Source organism: Jatropha curcas, chromosome 9 (assembly GCF_041381405.1).
Source record: "Jatropha curcas cultivar XTBG-Jc1 chromosome 9, XTBG_Jcur_1.0, whole genome shotgun sequence".
NCBI classification, from domain to species: Eukaryota; Viridiplantae; Streptophyta; class Magnoliopsida; order Malpighiales; family Euphorbiaceae; genus Jatropha; species Jatropha curcas.
The window spans coordinates 337,487-358,614 of record NC_143159.1 but is presented as its reverse complement, the minus strand read 5'-3'; the positions used below and the strand labels follow the sequence as shown (position 1 = coordinate 358,614).

Sequence of the window (21,128 nt, the reverse complement as noted above, 5' to 3'; positions counted from 1 at the left end):
TTACCATTAAGTTGACTTCTTGTTAATGAGTAGTAAGCATTAGAGTAATAATCTTCAACTTTCAAAAATAATGATTGATCTTTCCATCTTCATTAAAAATATTTAAAACAAAAATACTACTCGTATATTCATCTTTCTTTTAGAGATTTATGTTTCATGAAAAAAAAAAAAAAAATTAGATATTCAAGTTCAAATATAATAATAAAATATTTGTAATTTAAAATTTTTTACACCTAAAAAATATGTTGATTTGGGAATTGAACCCGACGTGAATCGAACACGCAACCTTCTGATCTGGAGTCAGACGCGCTACCATTGCGCCACGGATCCAATTGTTGTAGAGTCTAGGAAATAAATATATTAAAAACCAATGATGGATCTGAGGGCGTTCCGTAGTGACCGACTGAAACATGAAGCAGCTTCGTTTGCAGAAACTGGTTTAGAAGAAGAGGAGAACGGTAATTCTAAAGACCTAGTTCCACAAATTCTTCTATTCCTTCTCTCTGATTGTGAGTTTCCCATTCCCAAAATGGCATCATCACCTCGGACTCTTCAATTTCATTCCTTCTCCATTCAGGTAATCCCAATTCTTTGCTTTCATTTTGCATTTAAAGTTCGCTCTCGCTTCTTTTGGTTTTCTAAAATTTGATTGTATTATAGCCGTCAATTTGGGTTTCAAAGCACCAGATTTCTCCAAATTTTGTGGAAATTAGGAGAGAATTTGTGTTATCTCATGGCCAACTCAGGTGGAATCCACCAGTAACCAATCCATTGTTTCAATTGAGAGCCATTAATGACTCTGTAAGCGCTGAAGACGAGCAACGTCCCCAAGATGGGGTTATCAAGGCTGGCCCTAAAGATATTGCCTTGGATTTCAAACACCACATTTCCAAATTACAAGGAACTATTTCCACTTTCCCTCCCATTGTTTTTGTGGTATGGAGTTTGTGCCAACTAGTTTATAATTTTTGAGATTATTTTGCCTGTGTATTTATTTCTAGAAAGTTTCTTGTTTGTCTCAGACGAGAACGCAAGCTAGAGGAAGTAATTTTATAATCTGGTTATGCCTTGTGACTGCATTTCTGGTCATTGCTGTGAGAGTATATGCGGTGAGGAAGTCAAGGTACAACCGTCCTGGCTCTGTAGCTGATCTTGTCAGACGTGGGCAATTAAGATCTGATAGAAGAGGCATGTATGTATGATTCCAATCTATCTTCTCTTCTTTTTTTTTTTTTTTTTTTGACTCTAGAAGGATTTAGCATAAAGTTAACTTCTTTTCATTCTGTTTTACTATGTTGTGTATTTTGAGAATCACATTTCAAGTAATGTCAAGTTTTTCAAATTCAACAATAATGAAATGCTTTTCCTATAACCTGTTATTCACAGCTCAAGGCCTCTCAAATATGAGGATCCATTCAATAATCCATTGGTGAAAGTTGGTAAGAGCAATTCCACTGTGGAGATGTGTGGGAAAGTTTATCGCTTAGCTCCAGTTACACTTACAAAAGAGGAACAAGCTATCCATCAGAAAAGGAGGTCGCGGGCATACCAGTGGAAGAGACCAACTATATTCCTTAAAGAAGGAGATTCTGTACCTCCTGATGTTGACCCTGATACAATCAGATGGATTCCTGCAAATCATCCTTTTGCAACTACTGCCAGTGACATTGACGAAGACCTGGCCCAAAATAATGTTTATCTGAAACGTGGTGTTCCATTCCGTATCCAAGCTGAGCATGAGGCACTACAGCGAAAGCTAGAAGCACTGCAAAATGTAATTGATGGTGTTTTGAACATTTAGTTTAATTTGACAAAAGTGCAAATAGAAGGGAGACTATCATCTCTAGCTAATGACAAGTTGTGCCTTTATATTGCTTTCTGTATTTTCTGTCCATTAATTTTAATTGTTCATTTGCAGGAGCAAAAACTCAATAAATTAGTCATTGACACCAGCAATGCTAAAGATTTTGAAAGGCCATTCAAGTTAAATCAAAAGTCAAACGAGCTTATAGAACAGAGCCCCGTCAACAATCAAGCTGGCGACACTAAGCCTTTGAAATCAGATGTTGCTCCAAATCCCTTGAACAGCACTTTATCCGCAGAGGAAATGCAGAAGCCATAAACTAGTTTGGGACTTTAGCATCAGTGACATCCATCAGATATATTTGTTTTGCAATGAACTCTGGATTTTCTTTTATCTTTAGAAAAGTCGGGATGTGGAGATTTCCAGCGGCAAGAATTTCAATTTTAGCACATACCAGTTGTTCAGTTATAAAATTTGAAGATAGACAGTGTATATAATGGCATTGGCGGATGTACTGTTTATTTTGTTTTGCAAATTGCAATGCATGTCTCCAGAGAACTGACCTGCGTTGCTCGCACATATATGAGTTGTACCCCTCAAATAGATGAGCTGAATTTTATCATATGTATCTTCAGAAGATTATAGTTATTTCTTTGATTTGTAGATTATTTTTTGACCAGCTTATTTCTCAGTTGGATTTCAGCATTACTTCTGTTATTGGCCTGAAGCCTAATTGAATGTTCTTGAAAAAACTGCGGCGGTATGATATGAGAGTTTTCAGAATCTAAGTTTTACTAGAGAAATTATTATTTTACTTAAAAAAGAGAGATTAAGAGCCCGTTTAGTTTAGCTGTTGATATGCTAATAGCAGTTAGATGACATATAATATACATAATTTTTTTAATCTTTTATGGTGAATATATTATTTTTTTAATTTAATATGCAATATAAATAAAAATATTAATTAAGATATAAATGCAAATTAGCTACTATTAAAATGTTCTCTAAATGACCTAAAGAATTACCAGAAGCCTGTCAAGCTCCAACGGATTACAAAATGCGCATTGCAGAAAGTTTCAGCCAGCTTGTATAAATTCATTCAAATGCCTCCAACTGAACCAGAATTATCCACTTGGCTCATACCAAATTTAACTCAAAAGCACTATTGGGACCTCGGTGTCACATTTCATGCCCTTTGACTGAGAAGCTCTACTTAAAAATGCAATGGTACACAGATCAAAGAACAGGACATTAATCTGAATCAAACTATATCTATATTTAACATTATCATATGAAAATGGAAAAATTTTGAAACGAATTAAATTTAATAGTTTAATTATGAGATCTTCATTCTCAATATAATAACAATTTTAGCAGCTCAAACTGCAGAAGAATCAACAGTCCATACAAGCTTTTGTCAATCACTCGTTCTTGGCAGCAGCAACTTGTCTCGCCCCAACAGCAAAGAACTCTGTAATGACTTCAAGGGGCATGCCTTTGGTTTCAGGGACCTTCAAGAAGACGAAGACCCAAGAGATGGCGCACATAATGGCAAAGATGATAAAGATACCCGTTAAGCCAATTGAATTTAGCATTACAGGCACAGTGTAAGTAACAATGATATCTGCTATCCAGTACACTAAGGCACAAATGGCAATGCAGAGGCCACGAACCCTCGTGGGGAAGATCTCAGAGCATAGGATGTTTGGGATTGGCCCATAAGCCATTACAAAACAGCAGAAGTAGATGACAACACAAACTGTTGAGATTGCTGCATTGGCAACCGTGCCCAAGTCCACGAGTTGGCCAATTAATAGGATAACAAGTGAGCCTATGAGCACAGGAAGTGTGGTGAGTAACAGCGTCCTGCAAGAAGGGAAGAATTCTTTTAATAAAATGACCTTTTCAAATGAAAAGACATATATGGGGGTTCCATGTCAGACAAATGGGTGGCAGAATGAGTAAGGGACTTCTGAATGAGAACAAAAAAATATGCAAATCAAATGCAGAACAAGAAATCACCTTCTGCCTGAGACATCCATAAGCCTCATACCTACAGCTATACAAGGAAGCATCAGCAATGTCGTGAATGCGCTAATAAGGAATGAGGCAGATGTTGAACTGACTCCCAGGTTCACAAGTAGAACTTCCACACCTGCCTGTTCAAGAATTTGAGGAGTATAATAAAGAATACCACCTATACCAGAAAACTGCAAGCATGGAAAAAAAAGCTTCAGTTATTTACTATATTTCATGATAAATCCACAAAGTGGAATGGGATAATACTTTTGTTAATATCAATTCAATTAACTGGAAGAAGAGGGAAAAAGTTAATGAATCAAATGGACTACCTGCTGAAGCATTTGAATTCCAATCCCAACAATCAATGCATGCTTAACTCCTGGATCAAGTAAAGCATCCCAAAATGGCCCCTTTTTAGCAGTTTCAGCTGGATGAACCATTGCAGGTCCAACTGGATGTTGATCAAGAAGCTCCTTGGAATAAAGAGCGGGCTGACTTACTAGCGCAGCAGCTTGTACATACTCACCATCTTCAGGCGCATCACCACCTGGAAGTGAAACAATAGACCCACGACGAGAACCAGGAGCTCCCTCCTGGTGCAAATAAATCCTTTTAAATCCTCCTTCCTTCTTTCCATCTTCGCCTTCTTTCTCAGACCATTTCCATGCCAACTGCCAACCACCACCAATACCTGTACTACCTACTGCCTCCCCAGTTCCCTGCATGAGACTGCTATGGCGCCTCATGCTCAGAATGCTGCCATGAGAAGGAGGGGGTGGCATATCCTTTTCCATGCTTGTCGTCTGACGTGAGATCAATGGACTATGTAAATTGTCATCTGAGTCTCCTCCAGCTCCTTCTGATGCATAGTCCTCACCTTCCCTCTGTAGGCTCTCTTCGTCCCAATGCTCATGCTTAACATGAGGTTCTGCTGTACTAAACATGCTACCAAAATTAGGGAAAAGCATGCTTCGCATGCTTCCTGTTTCAGGAAGCTTCTCATGAACACTACCAAATAGAGTCACTAGAGGATCCATTAGAGGCACACTTTGGTTCACCATGCTTCCGTTGCGAGATATTAGAGCAAGAGAACTCTGTCCAGTGACAGGTTTAGCAACCCAGGAGAGACCCTCTTCAGGTCCATATAATTTGATTTTATCTTTCTCAGCAGTGGGTCCATGACCATCAGGAAGTTCATCTGCTGGGCCTATTATGTACTCCTCAATAGATGTTTCACCACCAATGCCAAGACCTTCAACCAACAAAGCCATCTCACCTGTGGATAATAGAAAAATCCACTTGATAAAATTGTCAAGCTACTTAAATGGAAAAATGATTATTAGAAATTCCCACAGTTGGGTGTCGGTAAGTTGCAACATATGGACCCGTATTGAAAAACCATTGCATATTATTTTCATCTGAGACAAAAGCATGTAGATATTCCTGTCTAGTCAAGGCTCCTCAAAGTTCAAAGGGGCACAAAACAGGAAAACAATTCTCAAACTTGAACTCAAAAGTAAGAAAGTTCATCAGACTCTAAGCAGATCAGAATTTTCATTAGAAAATGGTTTCAATCACCATCAAAATGAACATGACATTCTGTTAAGAATAAAAATGTGCATCTGTCAAGACCAGTAAAAAGAAGTATCAGGTGCTCATGCAAAAGAAAATTATGGAAGTGATGGATAATATGAAATAATAAAATAACTAGGAAGAGAAATAGAGAGAGCTTTGATGCTTCCAATAAGTAACCCCAAATTATCGAAAAATTCAAGAATGTGTCAAGTTTTTAGTTTACTAATTATGCAAGACTTTAATTTTGATTTTGACCAATAAAATTTCAAGTTGACCTACAAAGTCATTATAAGTTAGTAGCCAGGGTATTCCAGACATCAGTTCCCAGGGAATCAACTCATTGTGATCAGACATGGAAACTCTTATCTCAAGATTCATTTGAAATAATAAGCAAATATGCACCTTAATTCCTGGTGACTGCTAAAAAAAGCAAGGTAGAAACCCTTTTTCCTATCCTAAAAAGTGAAAATAGAAAATGATGTGTAAAAAAAAAGAAAGGATGAAAATAAACAAACCTGAGACATCCTCCCTTCCTCGCAATCTCTGGAGAACCCGTTTTGCCTCGAGCATCCTCCCTTTACTCACAAGCCATCGAGGAGATTCGGGCAAATAAAAAATCGTCAACGCAAAATATAGTAGAGAAGGTATAGAAAGAACCCCAAGCATCAACCTCCAACTTGGCGAGGATGTCAATGACATTCCAAAAACCATACAATAAGACAAAAACATACCACCCGAACCAGTAAACTGAGGAAGTGTATTTAACATTCCCCTTATATCTGATGGAGCAGTCTCAGATATATAGACTGGAACAAGTGTAACAGCTAAGCCAATGGCAAATCCATCTAAAAGCCTTGCTATACACAGGACATAGACATTTGGTGACCAAATCATTATCAATCCACTGACAAAGTAGAGCATGGATGACATTATTAGCATTGGACGCCGACCAAGCCAATCCGATATTGCTCCTGAGCAGGTTGTGATTGCTGTGGCTCCTATAAGTGACATAGCCACAACTAGACCTTCCACAGTAGTTTGCAGGTCAAGGTCATCCTTGATGTAAACAATAGCCCCTGAAAATGTAGAAAGAAAATTGCAGAACTGCATCAATTCAATAATTCCACAATGAGATACAATAAAGCCACTACGCAAACTAAGATTACAATTACCACAAACTTCAAAAGACCTTCATACTTGGATGAAAATAGATACACGTCCTAACTTCCAAAAATTTCATTTTCAACTCAAACATTTGTTGATCGTTTTTGAAAGATCAAATATAAAATAAGATTAACGTTCAAAGAAGAAAAGTACCAGCAATAGTAGCATTATCCCATCCTTGCAAGAAACTGCCAATGCAAGCAGCAATAGCCACTAGTACAGCTCCGTTCATCTTGTAACCAATAAATCAAACTAACCTGCAAGAAAACCAAACGCATCATATACACCATATTTCAGATCTATTGCACTCATCAGCGAACCAATATAACTATAAAAGAATTGAATCAATCTGTCATAGCAGTCAAAGCAGTATATACTCAACAATTTTACAAAATATAAAAACAAGATATAAATTAATAAACTTTCTCGATTAAGAGGAAAATACAAGCCAATTCAACATCAGCAGCACATAGAACAAATCAGGAAATTGAGATCTCCTTAGATTACTCACCTATTGACAGCCCAAAAAGGTCAGATGAGACTTGACACTGAGACAGTGAGCAAAAAGCGGACACCGCTCAAATAAATAAACAAGCAAAGACTTAGCTACTGTTTCCCAAGAAGAGAGAGAGAGAGAGAGAGAGACCGTTAAGAGTACAGCGTACTGCCACTGTAAGATTTTAGTCTCTGTACAAAAGAGATAAGAAATTATCAGTGACCAAGTGATAGAATCTTAGGGTATGGAATCTTAGGGTATAGACAAGTGTTTAAAAAGGGAATAGGAAGTAAAATAGAGGGAGAAGAGTTAAAATTTAATCTGGCAAATAGAAGAAAAAGAAGCCCGTTTTGATTATTGAAACTGAGATTAATTATACCCTTTTCCCAACAAACCTTCAACGCCAACCCAACACCCGCCAAAAACTCGCCACTCACTCACTCACGTAACGGAGTTTACTTCGTTAACTCGGTAACCCAGATTCACCATGAACATAATACCCATAAAAAAGAAAAAAAAAAGAAACCACGGGAGGTTCCAGAGCTACTTCACAGTGTTAAATCCAGGCAGAAAACTATAATATGAACAAGAAACAAAGAACAATGAACGAGAATAAAATATAATATATATATATATATATATATATATATATATATATATATATATATATATATATATAAAATGGCACAGGGGTCTGGAACCTACTGTGGCTTCCAAATGGATCAACCAAGCAATCGAGGATAGATATTGTCGTTATTTTTAATTTACTCCATTATTATTTAGCTTCCCTATCCCAACTCTCCCTCTCTGTATCAATAACAATAATGATCGAAGCAATACGCCGCGAGGATCTGAACTGTACTTGGCCTGTAAGAATTTAACATCTACCGTTCCGTTGGACTAATATATATTTTCCCTTTTTTTTTTTAAATAAAGATAATTTGAGTCCTCCCAGGTAAAATCGAGGGAACATGCCTTTCTACGTAAAGTCACCATTTTTTCGCTGTCAAATTGCCATTCTTTATATTATCAGATTCTCACAAAAAAAAAAAAAAAAAAAAAAAAAAAGAATATCCAATTGTCGACCTTTCAAATTTTTAATTCTTTTGTCAAAACAAAAATCTGAAATTAAATCTGATTGAGATCGCAATGGCAATATTTATTATATTCATTCAATTTGGAAATTTCAATGGCTTTAAATGACTTTATATGCAAACCATTCTCACATTTTTTATATTTATTTATTTCAGTAGAAAATTATTATTTATTTTTTACAGGAGATATTTAAAAACATGTATTATAATAATCGAGTATTCATATTAGCTAACGAGTATTATTTCGGGTTACTGTGTCTTCCAACGAGTAAAAAAAAAAATATTAAATTGAAGTGTGCTGTTTGGTTTAATTATGCTTGGATCAATTTTAATTATTATAATTAGAATGAATAAATATATATAAATATAAATTAACAAGTGAGCCAGGAAGAAAACTACCTGTCAAGAGGAGGAAGAAAGGTGAAGGTCAAGATGAGGCAATCAATCTGCAAAACAAGACTATTAGCTAAAACGTCCGTGAAGCCACATGGGATAGATTGGAGCTTGTCAGCTTGTCCACTTACGTTTGATCTGAGTTCATGTTTACCGATCACAACCATTTCTTTCTCTGACTTACGTCCGATCTGAACTGATTCTCTATGTCCAGCCAAATTTTGCTATAGAACCCCCATGTGCTGCTCTCTCCTTCCTGCTTGACGAGGTGTATACTATTTTTGACTCCTTAACCATTGGAAAGCCATTTCCCATTTTCTCTTCTTTGTCCTCTTTTTACTATATTTTTTTTTATATTCTTTTTACCTCTGCTTTCATAAAATTCATAATTTAAAAAAAAATAAACATTTTAACATTTTCTTTCTCTAAATTTAAATGATTTTTACGTAAACGAATTTCACCTAACACGAGTACAAAATTTATCGATTTTATTTGTTTATAACAAACAAATATATTTATGATAAAAACAATTAAAAGGGATATGTATATAATTATTTCATAAAAAAAAAGTATTTAAAGAGATGGGCAATAGAAACTTTTAAACTAAATAATTTTTATATAACAAAAATATAAAGATATTTTTGTTTATCACTTTAGCTTAGATATATTAAAAAAAAAAAAATCAATTATTATGCCGAAGATGTGGGTATTGGGCTCCAAAAATCATTAACCATGTCCCAATTGAATTGCTAAATTACAAAATGGAATAGCATTTCTTTCTTTCTTTCTTTCTTTCCCATCATTTCACAAAATTGCATGACAACTCACACATGAATTAAATTTTTTATGATTTGTTCCAAAGATTATACATTATATATATAAATTTATTTATGTATTTCTGTGAAAAATGTTATGGGACTTTCTTGGAATATTGATAAAGGTTTTTTTATCCCCGTCAGGTGGAAATGGATTGTCTGGAACTAGTTGCTCATGTTAATCGGACACAATGGATTAGAGCAGGTCCTTCGGTTTTACTGCGTATTGCTGACTTGTTGTATCTTCACTCTTCTTCAATTCATTACATATATCGTGAAGGAAATCAAGTCGTACATCTTTTGGCTACTCATCATAGACTTCATCATATTTCTCTTTCTTTTACCTCTTTTAATTCTTTGCCTCATTTGATTAAAGGAATTGTATTATATTTCTCTTTCTTTTACCTCTTTTAATTCTTTGCCTCATTTGATTAAAGGAATTGTATTATTGGAAGCTATAGAGACTAAATATTTGAGATATAAATAAAACAAAAATATCTTTTGCTAAAAAAAAAAAATGTTATGGGACTCTTAATTTTCACTTTTATAAAATTACTATAAATTTTATTCATTTTGTGAAGTAAATTTATGTTTTCCCATAATTAATAATTTATTCAACTTTTGCTATAAATAATTTTTAAATTCTTTGATAAACGATACCTTAAAGTCTTACTATTTTTATTTTATTATTTAAATAATAGATTTTTAATACATTTGAATTAAATTTTAATATTTTAATCGGACAATAGAAAATAAAATTATGAAAAATATTTTTTAAAAATAAATTATTGTCTTTAAATAATGAATTTTAATATATTTTAACTAATTTTTAATATTTTAATCAAATAATAGAAAATAAAATTTTAAAAAATATTTTTAAAAAATAAATTATTGTCTAAAAATAACTAAAGCATTAGATTTATTATTGCTTTGCACCTTGCGGAAGAAAAATGTGTTATTTGATGGATATTTTACTATATAGAGAGATAACATGCTGCTTATGGTAAGTCTATGAATAATTAATTGATATAGTTTATTTTTATTTAAAGGTGTCAAGTATAGATTAATTTTTTATATTTAATTGAAACCTTTATATATTAGTTTAGAAAAAAATTTAATACTCTATAGTTAGCATGTTGATTTTCCACTGTTATTTGTAACGTTTCTCTATCATTTCTATAAAAAAAATTTTATTCTTAAGTGAAGTTACAAATTAATGGGGGTAGAAGTGACTTTTTAGGGGTGAGATTCAAACCCAAACTCCAAAGATTTTTGCTTTCGCTGTTAGGTCAAGACTTCGTTAACTTATTGGGTTGTGTTATAATTGTAATCAATTACAAAACAAAAAAAAAAGTGTTCTTGGCCATTTAAGGCAAGAATGTTTCATTTTTAATATTAAATTGGACACTAGTAGAAAATTATATATCTGAATATTGTTGAGATTCTAACTTATCCCGAGTGGGGTCCGTAGAAAAATACTGATGGTAAAGTAAAATAAAATTACTATTACCACATATATCTCCAATAATTAAATATTGAATATTGACGATCGAATCCACCAGAAATAATAATCACGGTAAAAATTAAATAATTACCGTAAATGCCAGATAAAAAAAAATAAGAACACCGATATTTACGTGGTTCACCCTTCAACTGTTATGGGCTATATCCACGGACAAAAACTCTGAATAATTCTTCTACTAAAAATAGTAGGTACAAGAGAGATTACAAAAATAGTGGTACCTTAAGTGTTTAACAAAAACACCCAAAATTTCAATCCTCACTATTTTCCCTCTTTCACAATTTTAGGAACTCTTTCCTAAAATTTTCTACACTCAATAGTGTATTCCTATTCTATATATTTTGTTTTTGTACACCTTAATGAAGGAAAACCTTCTCCTATAAAATAGGAGAAGGGAATGCAGTGGACGCGTTAATCAGACGTCTATTTTTCCTTTTTTTCTTTCTTTCTTTGGCACCGTCCTTTGAATAACAAAATGAATGTACTTTTTTTTTTTTTCTTCTTTGTTTGGTAGTCCCTCTTTGACTGCCATCAAAACAAAAAACGTGTTTTATATATTTTTTTCTTTTCAAATGTACACGGATCCCACATGTCTAAGGGACCCACAACACATTTAAGGCAAGAATGTTTCATTTTTAATAATAAATTGGACACTAGTAGAAAATTATATATCTGAATATTAGATTTTGTGAAATTTAATAATTTTATTATTAAGATTTTATACGAATTGTATTTTTTTTATTTTTTTTTCTTGTATGATTTGAATATAAGATTTGAAATAAATTTTTTTAATTTAAATATTCTTTTGAGTTGGGAAAGACCTATTTTATAACTAATGGCTTTATTAAAAAACTAATATTTGAACTTACAAATTCAATTAAAAATATTAAAAATTTATAATTTATAATTAACATTAAAAGAACTAATATTTGAATTTAATTATAATCATAATATTAAAATTATATTATATCATTAAATGACTAATTCTTTATCGAAATTATTATGGTAATAACCAATGTAATTCATATCTAATATTAAAAAATATTATATTTCAATATATATTTTTTCTAAAAAAAAGACAAATATTACTAAAGAATAATATTTAAATTTAATTAAAAATTATCTATTAAGAAATATTTAATTAAAGAAAAGCAACAACAAGTAATTCAGTCTGATTCAATGTCTATAGTAATGATGTCCACATATAATTCCATTTCCACGACCGAGATTAAACCGCGTCGTTTTATTTCTAAACCAAAACCGACACCGTTTAGTCCTATCTCGCGCATTTTATTTGCCCGTTAAACGGATTGCTTAATTTCCCGCACAATAGTACACGACCAAATAAAACCAAGTCTTGAATGATTACCAAACTCTCATGGCGCCGATTCATAAACCATCATTTCCCGCGCCTATCTCATCCTCTTCTTCGTTCCTTCTCGAATCAGCAAAACACTCCCTCTGCTCAACAAGCTTCTTACCCGCAACTCTCTCTGAAATTCTACGAAGCAATGAAAGAATGTGTGTCAATACCCATCGCTCGAAAACTTCATGGCCAATTGATCTCAGCAGGATTAGACTGTTCCGTTTTCCTTCAAAACCATCTTTTGAACATGTATTTCAATTGCGACTTAGTCGATGACGCTTGTCGGATTTTCGCTGAGATGGGGTTTCGCAACGTTTTCAGCTATAACACGGTCATCTATGGGTTGGGTAACGCGGGTCTAATAGGGGAAGCGAAGAAGTTGTTTGAGGAAATGCCTGCAAGAGACTCTGTTTCTTGGAACTCTATGATGTCCGTTTATTATCGAAATGAGAAACCTGAAGAAACTTTAAAGGTTTTCGTTTCTCTGATACGAAACTGTACATGTTTAGCTAACCTTCTGTCCTTCTCCTGTGCTATGAAGGCTTGTGGTGCTCTTGGTTATATCAAATTGGCTTTTCAGTTGCATGGGCTTGTGGAGAAATTTGATTTTGGAAGTGACACTTCAATTAAAACATCCATTATGGATATGTATATTAAGACTGATGCAGTGAGCTATGCAGAGCGAGTGTTTTTGATGATCCCAAATCCAAGTTTGTTTTGCTTTAATAGTATGATTTATGGTTATTCTAAATCTTTTGGTGTTGGAAGGGCTCTTGAGATGTTCAACCAAATGCCTGAACGAGACAGTGTGTCTTGGAACACAATTATTTCTATCTTGTCTCAGCATGGATTTGGGGTTCCAACTCTTGATATGTTTGTTCACATGTGGGCTCAAGGTTTTCGGCCCAATTCCATGACATATGCTTGTGTTCTTAGTGCTTCTGCGAGCATTTGTGACCTGGAATGGGGTACCCATTTGCATGCTCGGATTATTCGAGTAGAACCCGTCGTTGATGTTTATGTCGGTAATGGTCTGATTGATATGTATGCAAAATGTGGACATTTAGAATTTTCTAGGCGGGTATTTAACAGTTTATCAGAGTATAATGCAGTTTCATGGACTTCTTTGATTGGTGGATTTGCAAAGTGTGGCCTTGAAGAAGAAGCATTACAGCTATTTAGCCAAATGAGAGAGGTTCCTGTTGCCCTGGACGAATTTATTCTTGCAATAGTTCTGAAGCTTTGTTCACGTCCGACCTGTATATCTGTCGGCAGACAACTTCATGCATTCGTAATGAAGACTGGAATTGTTTCCTTTGTTCCAGTGGGGAATGCTCTTATTACAATGTACTCAAAATGCAGTGATACTCAGAACGCAAATAATGTGTTTGAAATGATGCCAGTCAGAAATATAATAACGTGGACATCTATAATCACTGCATTCTCTCAAGTAGGTGATATTGAGAAAGCACAGGCTTATTTTGATAAAATGCCTGAACGGAATGTCATAACTTGGAACTCCATCATAAGCATGTATATGCAACATGGATTTTTAGAATGTGGTCTCAAATTGTATGTCCGGATGCAAAGGGAGTGCATTATGCCAGATGATATTAGTTTTGCAACTTCAATCAGTGCCTGCGCGGATTTAGCAAGTTTGAAACATGGAATCCAAATTGTAGCTCAAGCTGAAAAGTTAGGGTTTTGTTCTGATGTTTCGGTTGCAAATAGTGTTGTTACCATGTATTCAAGATGTGGACAAATTGAAAAAGCACGAGAAGTTTTTGATTCCATATGTATGAAAGATTTGGTTTCTTGGAATTCCATAATGGCTGGATATGCCCAGAATGGTCAAGGTAGGATGGTGATAGAGATTTTTGAGAATATGATCAAGATGGAATGTACACCCGATCATATAAGCTACGTATCTGTTCTATCAGGTTGTAGTTACGCAGGGCTTGTAACAGAAGGGAAACATTACTTTCACTCCATGACTAAGGATTATGGCATCTATCCGACAAATGAGCATTTTGCATGCATGGTTGACCTACTTGGCAGGGCTGCGTTGCTAGAGCAGGCTAAAGATTTGATTGATGAAATGCCTTTTAAGCCAAATGTTGATGTTTGGGGAGCTTTACTCAGTGCTTGCAAGATTCATTGCAACACGAAATTGGCAGAATTTGCAGCGAGGAACTTGCTCGATTTGGATGTGGATAACTGTGGAAGTTATATACTTCTAGCACACATATATTCAGATTGTGGAAAATTTGAAGGTGTTGCAGATGTGAGAAAAAAGATGAGAGAGAAAGGGATCCAGAAGAATCCTGGTTGTAGCTGGATAGAAGTTAAAAACGGGGTACATGTGTTCACTGCAGATGAGACTAATCACCCTCAGATCAAGGACATTTATGCCATGTTAGACAACATTTATAGTGAGATAGAAGGTACAAGATGCTATTTTGCCCCAGTTAGTCCTGTGGGTTCTTGGAGCTATAGCAACAAGAAGCTTGCATGGATCAATCAACACACCTTTGAGGATGTGTGGCCAAGTAATGAAGAATCTCTGAGCTTTCTATGATTATCAACTGGTAGCCACGTCGATTTCTTTTACATCAAGTCAAGTTGTGGTCACGAAAGGATATGCATCTTGTAATTTCAAGAAAGATGTTGGTTTTTATGGAGATCACTGGTTACGTAAAGGTATGAATTATCTATTGGTTATTGACTGTTTCTCTCTGATCTTTTTCCGTGAATATATGAATGTTGCATGCAATATTTTTGATGCCATATGCGATAGTTTTTATTTTTTATTCTTTTTTAATGAATAGAAAGAACTGAAATCACGGGACTGTTTTCCATTATGGAGATATTGAACAGAAGGTACTTACAAATGAAACAAATCTTATACATGAAAAACATACTATCTCTAGAATTTTGATGATGCTTTTTGCAGTACCTTGCATTATAACAAGAAAGCTTTGTTGTTGGTGCATGAAAGGCGTAATGTGAATAAAATGTAAGAACAATTCACTCTAGATTTGCTTCTCTACTTCGCAAATTTTATATCCGGATTTCTCATTGGTTTGAGCCACATGTCAGCCATTATTCTCGAGGAAATGCTCCACAACAGATCTTGCCCCTTCACCAACACTTGTTTTCCCCTTTTCCCTCCCTTTCCCAGTCCATATGCCACCAACCACTGCATTGCTGTCAGCTTCTGCCTCTCTGTATCCCACATATTCCTCTTTCCTCCTGTACTGAGCTTCAAGCCTCCAACATGTAGACTAGCCACTTTGAATTTCATTTCCTCATCATACTTGTCTATTTTTATGTCTGCGCAGGTTGCACGAATGAGTGCTACTACTGGGCCTCCAACTGCCTCATAGCGTCTCAAAGGATCCCGTAGTTGGACAACCACCGCTAATGTGATTGTTGCTGGTTCCTCTGACTTACCATCGGAAGTATATTTGATCCAGTCCTCAAGTGGTATTGCTGAAGCTAGAGGGTGATTGTATTCTTTCTCACCATCTGTATTTGTCTTTCCATTGAGTGGAGAAACATCAAATGGTGCATCTTCATCTGCCATTTCTGCCTGAATTTTCAATGCCTCAATGGACATTGCCTCAATCTTCTGCATCGAGAATGCCAAAATTTCCTCTGCCGTCAATGGATTTTCATCTACATTCCAGATTCCTGTTGAAATCCTCTCTTTCCTGCCTGCATTCATCTGCGTTGCCATGGTTTTTACTGAAGCAATGGTACGAGCGGCACTGGAACTGGCACCTTCTTTGTTTCTTCCCTGGATGATTGCAGAAGCTATACCTTCAAATGCTATTTGTTCTGCAGTTTTCCCCATCAGTTCATCCATAGGCATCAGCAACAAAATTTGGGAGCTGAGTTCCTCAAAACCAACAGCTGCCATTTTTTGAAACAATTCAAACCCACTCAAGGATTTGTGAGATGGAATAATAATTGGTTTTGATAACTGCATAGCTAACTTTGGAGTGTCTTTCCTTTCCACAACCGTATCCAGAGGATTCATGGCTGCTAAGTAGCCTCCATTCTTTGTTTGTACTATACACCCTAAACCCTTCCCAAGCTCAGATAGATACACTTTGGATTCAGCCTCCATAGATTCATCAGCTTCTCCAAGCTGCAAAGGAGGAATTTCGGGTTGATTAAATTTGTAAGTATTCAGCTCTTCATCCTCAAGCAATTGAAGAAATTCTCTAGTTACTGTCTCTTCATCTGCGTCTAGTCTCTGTGATTCAGTTTCATCCTCCATCTTAATTATTTTTTCTTCTCCCATCAAAGATTCAAGAGCTTTTATCTGTTGAGCAATGGAATCAAGCTCAGTTAATCTCGAAAGATGTAACTGATCCTGTACCATCTCCTTAACAACCTCACTTGATGATGCTGACTTTACTTTGACATTTTCTTCAGACTCTTGTTTCTCTTGAATTTCAACTCCTTTATCCACAACATCGAATTCTGGGAGTTCAAGTTCTTCAATCTTTGGTTCTGGTGGTTTTGATTTCTGAACTCGGGGAGAAGGCGAAGGAACTGGAGCTGGCTCATCAAGATTCAAGTCATCTATTCCTTGAAGATCAGCAGCTGTTTTTGTCTGAGAAGGAGTCCAACCTTCGCTTCGACCTGACATCCTTGGACTGGGGATACTGAATGATGTTTTGGATTGTTTACAGCCAAAAGAAGAAGTGAAAGTTTTGGATTTGCTTGGCTTCAATCCGGCAGCTTGATTATAGATATCAACTCCTCCCTCCTTTTCCATAATCTGAAATCCCAATTTCAGAACAAGTTCTCCCCCTTTAGCCTTTCCAGATAGATTGAAGCTTGTGTCCCATTGACGAATCCTAGTACCTTCTCGATTCTTCTCCATGGATTCCTGAATAAGTTGACTCAAGTCCACTGAACCTCTCCCAAAATCAAGCTCTTCAGCATCAACTGCAAACACATAAATCCAAAATGGACGAGGCTCAAATTTCGGCTGCTTTCCATTGCCTCCTGGAGAGCAGTAGACATGGCACTTGACAAACAAGGTTTCTTCAAAATCAGCAGCTTCCTGTGAAACTCTTGACGGCATGGTTTGAACTGCACCATCTTTGGTTTCCTTCTTCCTAATACAAACAGAAAGCCGGAGGCCATTCATCGAAGCTGGAAGACCTTGTACAGCAACTACTTCAACCGAGAACAAACAGCTCAGTTTCTGCATCCCAATATGAGAAAGAGCACGTATTGGTTTCCAGTTCCAAATTCCTTTCTTCTGTGTTGAAGCTGCTGTTTCCTCCAGCTTCTTGGCTTCCGGTTGATTAGATGGCTTGGTGGCGTTATCATCATCAGGCTTTGGTCGAGAACGCCATGGTGATAAGGACATTCGCCTGGATCGAGGTTTGGAGGTGGATTTCTCATCAAGTTTTGCTGTGGTGGTCTCATCTAGAGAAGTAAGAGAGGGAACTGAAGTTCGAGGAAGTGCAAGTGAGGCAGTTCTCCGGTTGGTGCTAGTGTGGGTTTGGTAGAGAGACTGACTGAGTGCTTCCAGCTCTTCGAGAAGCTGAGTATTGGAATTCCTCCTACCTGAATATTCTGCTGCTGCCATAACAAAGAAAGATGGTGCAGAGGCAATGGCGTGACAGGTGGGTTTGGTTTGCACTTTGCATAGATGAGTGAGAATGGATAAGGGGATTCACATGTTTGTCTGTTTGTTTTCTTGGAAGGTCTTTTTGAGGTGGAGAAAGTGCCATGAAAGATTGATTAATATGTGGTAATTGATGTTCCTTCAAAAACCAGAAATATATCGTTCGGGTACAAAATGTGGCTAAGGATAAGAGTTAAGAGAAGAGAAGAAAGTTCGGTTGCTGCTGTCCTCTTCTTATTTGTCTGAAAAAGACAATATTGGAAAATTAACGAAGACAAGAGCCAATCTGGTCCCAAACAATTTATTACTTTCTACACTACTCTGGTTGGTGACCCCTTCCTGAAATTATTCACTTTTCCTATTCAGCCTTTAAATTGCTGGTTAACCAGCTGGATTGAAAAAGTCAAATTAAGGGCTCGTAAGATACGGGTCTTTTAACTAAAATCTTGCAACTCCATGGACGCCATTTCTTTCCTTCTTTCCTTCATGCATTGTGTTTATATATAATAATGTATTTGGCTGCGGAACACAAAAACAAATTTAAGGAAACAGAGACAGAGACACAAACAGTTGAGAGATGGAGAGTGGTAGCGAGCAAATGGAAAGAAGAAAGGCAGAAATTGAGGAAAAGAAGGCAATGACAGAGGGTTTGCCTCTACAGAGCAGTCCTTATTTGAGATGCCAGGATTTGGAAGACTACAAGCGCCAGGGTTATGGAACAGAAGGACACCGACAAGTCAAGCCCAATCATGGCGGTGGTGCCACTGATGCTCCTACTCTTTCTGGGACTGGCCTCCCCGAAGGAACTCCTCCCCTTCCTTGACTTTCCTCTTCATGCATATGTCTTATGATTCATCAAAATCAAGTGTATAATATATAGGATTTTGTTTGTATATTTGGATTAATTTGTACATTTTCGACAATGTAAGCAGAGAGAATAGTATTGCCATTATGAAGTTTGTGAGCTTAGGAAAGCTCTGTATTGAATTATTAATCTAAAGTTTTTATTTTATTTTATTTGTAAATTACTCTTAAGCTATTGGTTTATTGCCTAAATGGTAAAATATTTACATCTTATCTTCTAAAAAAATTACATCTAAAATCAGTTTATTGTCAGGATGAAACTGCAAATTAGAGAGACAGAGAGAAAATGTCTATCCCACTTTTTTAATAGTCCAAAAAAAATTAATAATAAAGTTGAAAAATTTAATAGTTTTTTTAAAAAGGCATATCTCGTTGTCATGACGCAGAAGCAATGGTAGAACAGTCAGTCATGTTGGAGCCAGAAAGCCCTAATCGAGACCAACCCAAGCCCAAAACCATATCCTCAAACCTGCTGGAACCCGAGCCCAATTTTATCACGCAATCAAGTACATGCTCTTGGACCATTCCCTACCGCTAGATGAATTGACGTGGCAGCAGATGGACTATCCTGGTGTGTAATACCTGGTTGCACCGTTCCGCTTACTTCAAATGATTAACTCCTCGTAGGAAGCTGCGAGCAGCAAGCACTAAGACCAAATCCAATTAGTCAGAAAGGGAAGGCTAGTGAAAATGGCGATCATGCGAGGACAACCGTTCGTGGCGAAGCTGGCGGCGGTGGCGAAATACGGTGTGTTACCTGGTGCTATGGTGGCGGCTTTGATTTATTCTCCACCTAGATATGGTTCTTCCTCCAAGGACAATAAATCCCCCAAATAAGATCCGTGTTCTTGCACTTTTTCGGTTCGTTTCTCTTCTCCGTTCTTTTAAATTTTCATTCAAAGTTTAGGGTTTTGGCACAGTGGTTTAACTTCCATCGATTTCAGGGCTTAACTATTGAATATTCGATCACATCACAAACATCATAGATCTGAATTGTTGGACTAATGCTTTTTTTTTTTCTTTTTATGATTATTTAGTTTTCACTTCAATGAGGGAAAACACTTTATTTGGTATTTAGATGATTTAATCAAGCTTATTACTTTATCGTTTATCTGGCGCTTGCTTGCCCAACAACATGAGCAGTATTTAGGTGTTGTCGGGCGTTATCTAGATTGTTTTAGTTAAAAATTTAAGCCAATTAAATTCGTTTTTGCATAGCAATTCTCAAAATTTTCTTGTCATTACACCTTTTGTATTGGCAATTCTAGTCTTTCTAGACGATTCAGTCTCTTTGTGCTGCTGAGTTTGTCTTTGAAGCCCCTGCTTGGTGCCATCATGTTACCTTAATCCATACAGGATGTGAATGTTACAATTGATAAGCCCTTGTATGGACTCTAGCATTACATTCTTAATTTCAATGAAGGAAGGGGGTGGCATAATAGATATAAAGGGCCAGAATATAAACTTGAGCTTGGGTTTTTAATGAAGTCTAGCCATTATCAAAATGTCTAGAACTAAACAGCCATTTGGGTGCTTGGCTCTTGATACCTAACCTATATACATGTATATCTCCTTTATGTTTTTAACTTTTAGCTAATGTGGGATTTTTTAATATCTTCTTCATCTGAGCTGACTGGTGACAGGATTATGATACATGAGCTTGGTGCTTCTGTTGGTGGGCTGTTGTGGTTTTGTTCTGTTGTTTGTAAAACATGAGGTCTTTTGGTTTGATGGTCTACTCTAAGGTTTTTCTAAAGGCATTGAGGCAATGCTTGCCACTCAGGCCCCCACCAGAAGGAGGTGATGATTAAGTTCAGCTTTTGTTGTCTAATTCTCAAGCACCAGTTCCTTATTTTTTTAAGTGCCAAATGAATACTTCACCTTTGAGTTTAAACAACTCTGTCTTGCTGAAGTTGTAACAATGACCACTAGGTTCTGGCCAGGTGTTGTTTATATGGTCTCATGTTTATAGACATCTTTTATCTGCAGATGTAGAAAAGTCCATTATGGTCCCTCGCTTATCCAATAACAATGTTATTTGAGTGTAATATAGTAGCAGGTGTAATCCCTTTTATTTAGGATTATAGAAGGATATTTGTTTTTGTATAATTTAAAGAAAATATTGCAGTTCAGTTTCTGATTGACTGATGACGCTGAAGGTTACATTTGTTTACATCCCTGCTAAAACCCATCATGAATTGTTACTGAATATAACTTATTGTTGTGGTACAGGGGCGATCTGGTGCATTGATGTGCATCCAAGTAGATTTGTGCTCTACTTAATGTGTTGGGCAATGTAATAATCCTCAACTCAGGACCTTGTAGTTGGATTTCATGAGGAGGCATTTAGTGAATGGAAT

General features: G+C 36.0%; 5 protein-coding genes and 1 non-coding gene across 11 annotated transcripts; 3 read left to right on the top strand and 3 right to left on the bottom strand.

The window, feature by feature from the left end:
• Positions 1-258: 258 nt before the first annotated feature.
• On the bottom strand, positions 259-330 carry TRNAW-CCA (transfer RNA tryptophan (anticodon CCA)). Its single transcript has one exon. It is a non-coding gene; the product is annotated as a tRNA-Trp (tRNA).
• A 61-nt stretch (positions 331-391) lies between these two features.
• Positions 392-2,483, top strand: MCD1 (multiple chloroplast division site 1). The gene is made up of 5 exons (XM_012218209.4): positions 392-577; positions 661-936; positions 1,023-1,192; positions 1,387-1,774; positions 1,919-2,483. Exons 1-5 carry the CDS (start codon positions 530-532, stop codon positions 2,120-2,122), a joined length of 1,086 nt encoding a protein of 361 aa, XP_012073599.4. The 5' UTR covers positions 392-529; the 3' UTR covers positions 2,123-2,483.
• A 627-nt stretch (positions 2,484-3,110) lies between these two features.
• TMT1 (tonoplast monosaccharide transporter1) lies at positions 3,111-8,789 on the bottom strand. Of its 6 annotated transcripts, none has more exons than XM_037637601.2 (7): positions 8,680-8,789; positions 8,555-8,601; positions 6,719-6,822; positions 5,917-6,477; positions 4,156-5,102; positions 3,827-4,014; positions 3,111-3,670 (listed from the first exon to the last, which is right to left on the bottom strand). In XM_037637601.2, the coding sequence occupies exons 3-7, from the start codon at positions 6,795-6,797 to the stop codon at positions 3,226-3,228; spliced, it is 2,220 nt and encodes a 739-aa protein (XP_037493529.1). In that variant the 5' UTR covers positions 6,798-6,822; positions 8,555-8,601; positions 8,680-8,789; the 3' UTR covers positions 3,111-3,225. The 6 variants fall into 6 exon arrangements, with proteins under 6 accessions (XP_037493529.1, XP_012073595.1, XP_020535436.1 ...); XM_012218205.4 differs by lacking the exons at positions 8,555-8,601; positions 8,680-8,789 and adding exons at positions 7,077-7,252; positions 7,767-7,928; XM_020679777.3 differs by lacking the exons at positions 8,555-8,601; positions 8,680-8,789 and adding exons at positions 7,077-7,252; positions 7,441-7,658.
• A 3,432-nt stretch (positions 8,790-12,221) lies between these two features.
• On the top strand, positions 12,222-15,346 carry LOC105635382 (pentatricopeptide repeat-containing protein At2g13600). Its single transcript, XM_020679745.3, has one exon. It carries the CDS (start codon positions 12,247-12,249, stop codon positions 14,827-14,829), a length of 2,583 nt encoding a protein of 860 aa, XP_020535404.1. The 5' UTR covers positions 12,222-12,246; the 3' UTR covers positions 14,830-15,346.
• Positions 15,087-17,865, bottom strand: PMI1 (plastid movement impaired1). The gene has a single exon (XM_012218203.4). It carries the CDS (start codon positions 17,863-17,865, stop codon positions 15,298-15,300), a length of 2,568 nt encoding a protein of 855 aa, XP_012073593.1. The 3' UTR covers positions 15,087-15,297.
• A 616-nt stretch (positions 17,866-18,481) lies between these two features.
• Positions 18,482-18,929, top strand: LOC105635186 (Late embryogenesis abundant protein, group 6). The gene has a single exon (XM_012218202.4). The coding sequence runs from the start codon at positions 18,482-18,484 to the stop codon at positions 18,725-18,727; it is 246 nt and encodes an 81-aa protein (XP_012073592.1). The 3' UTR covers positions 18,728-18,929.
• Positions 18,930-21,128: the final 2,199 nt, after the last annotated feature.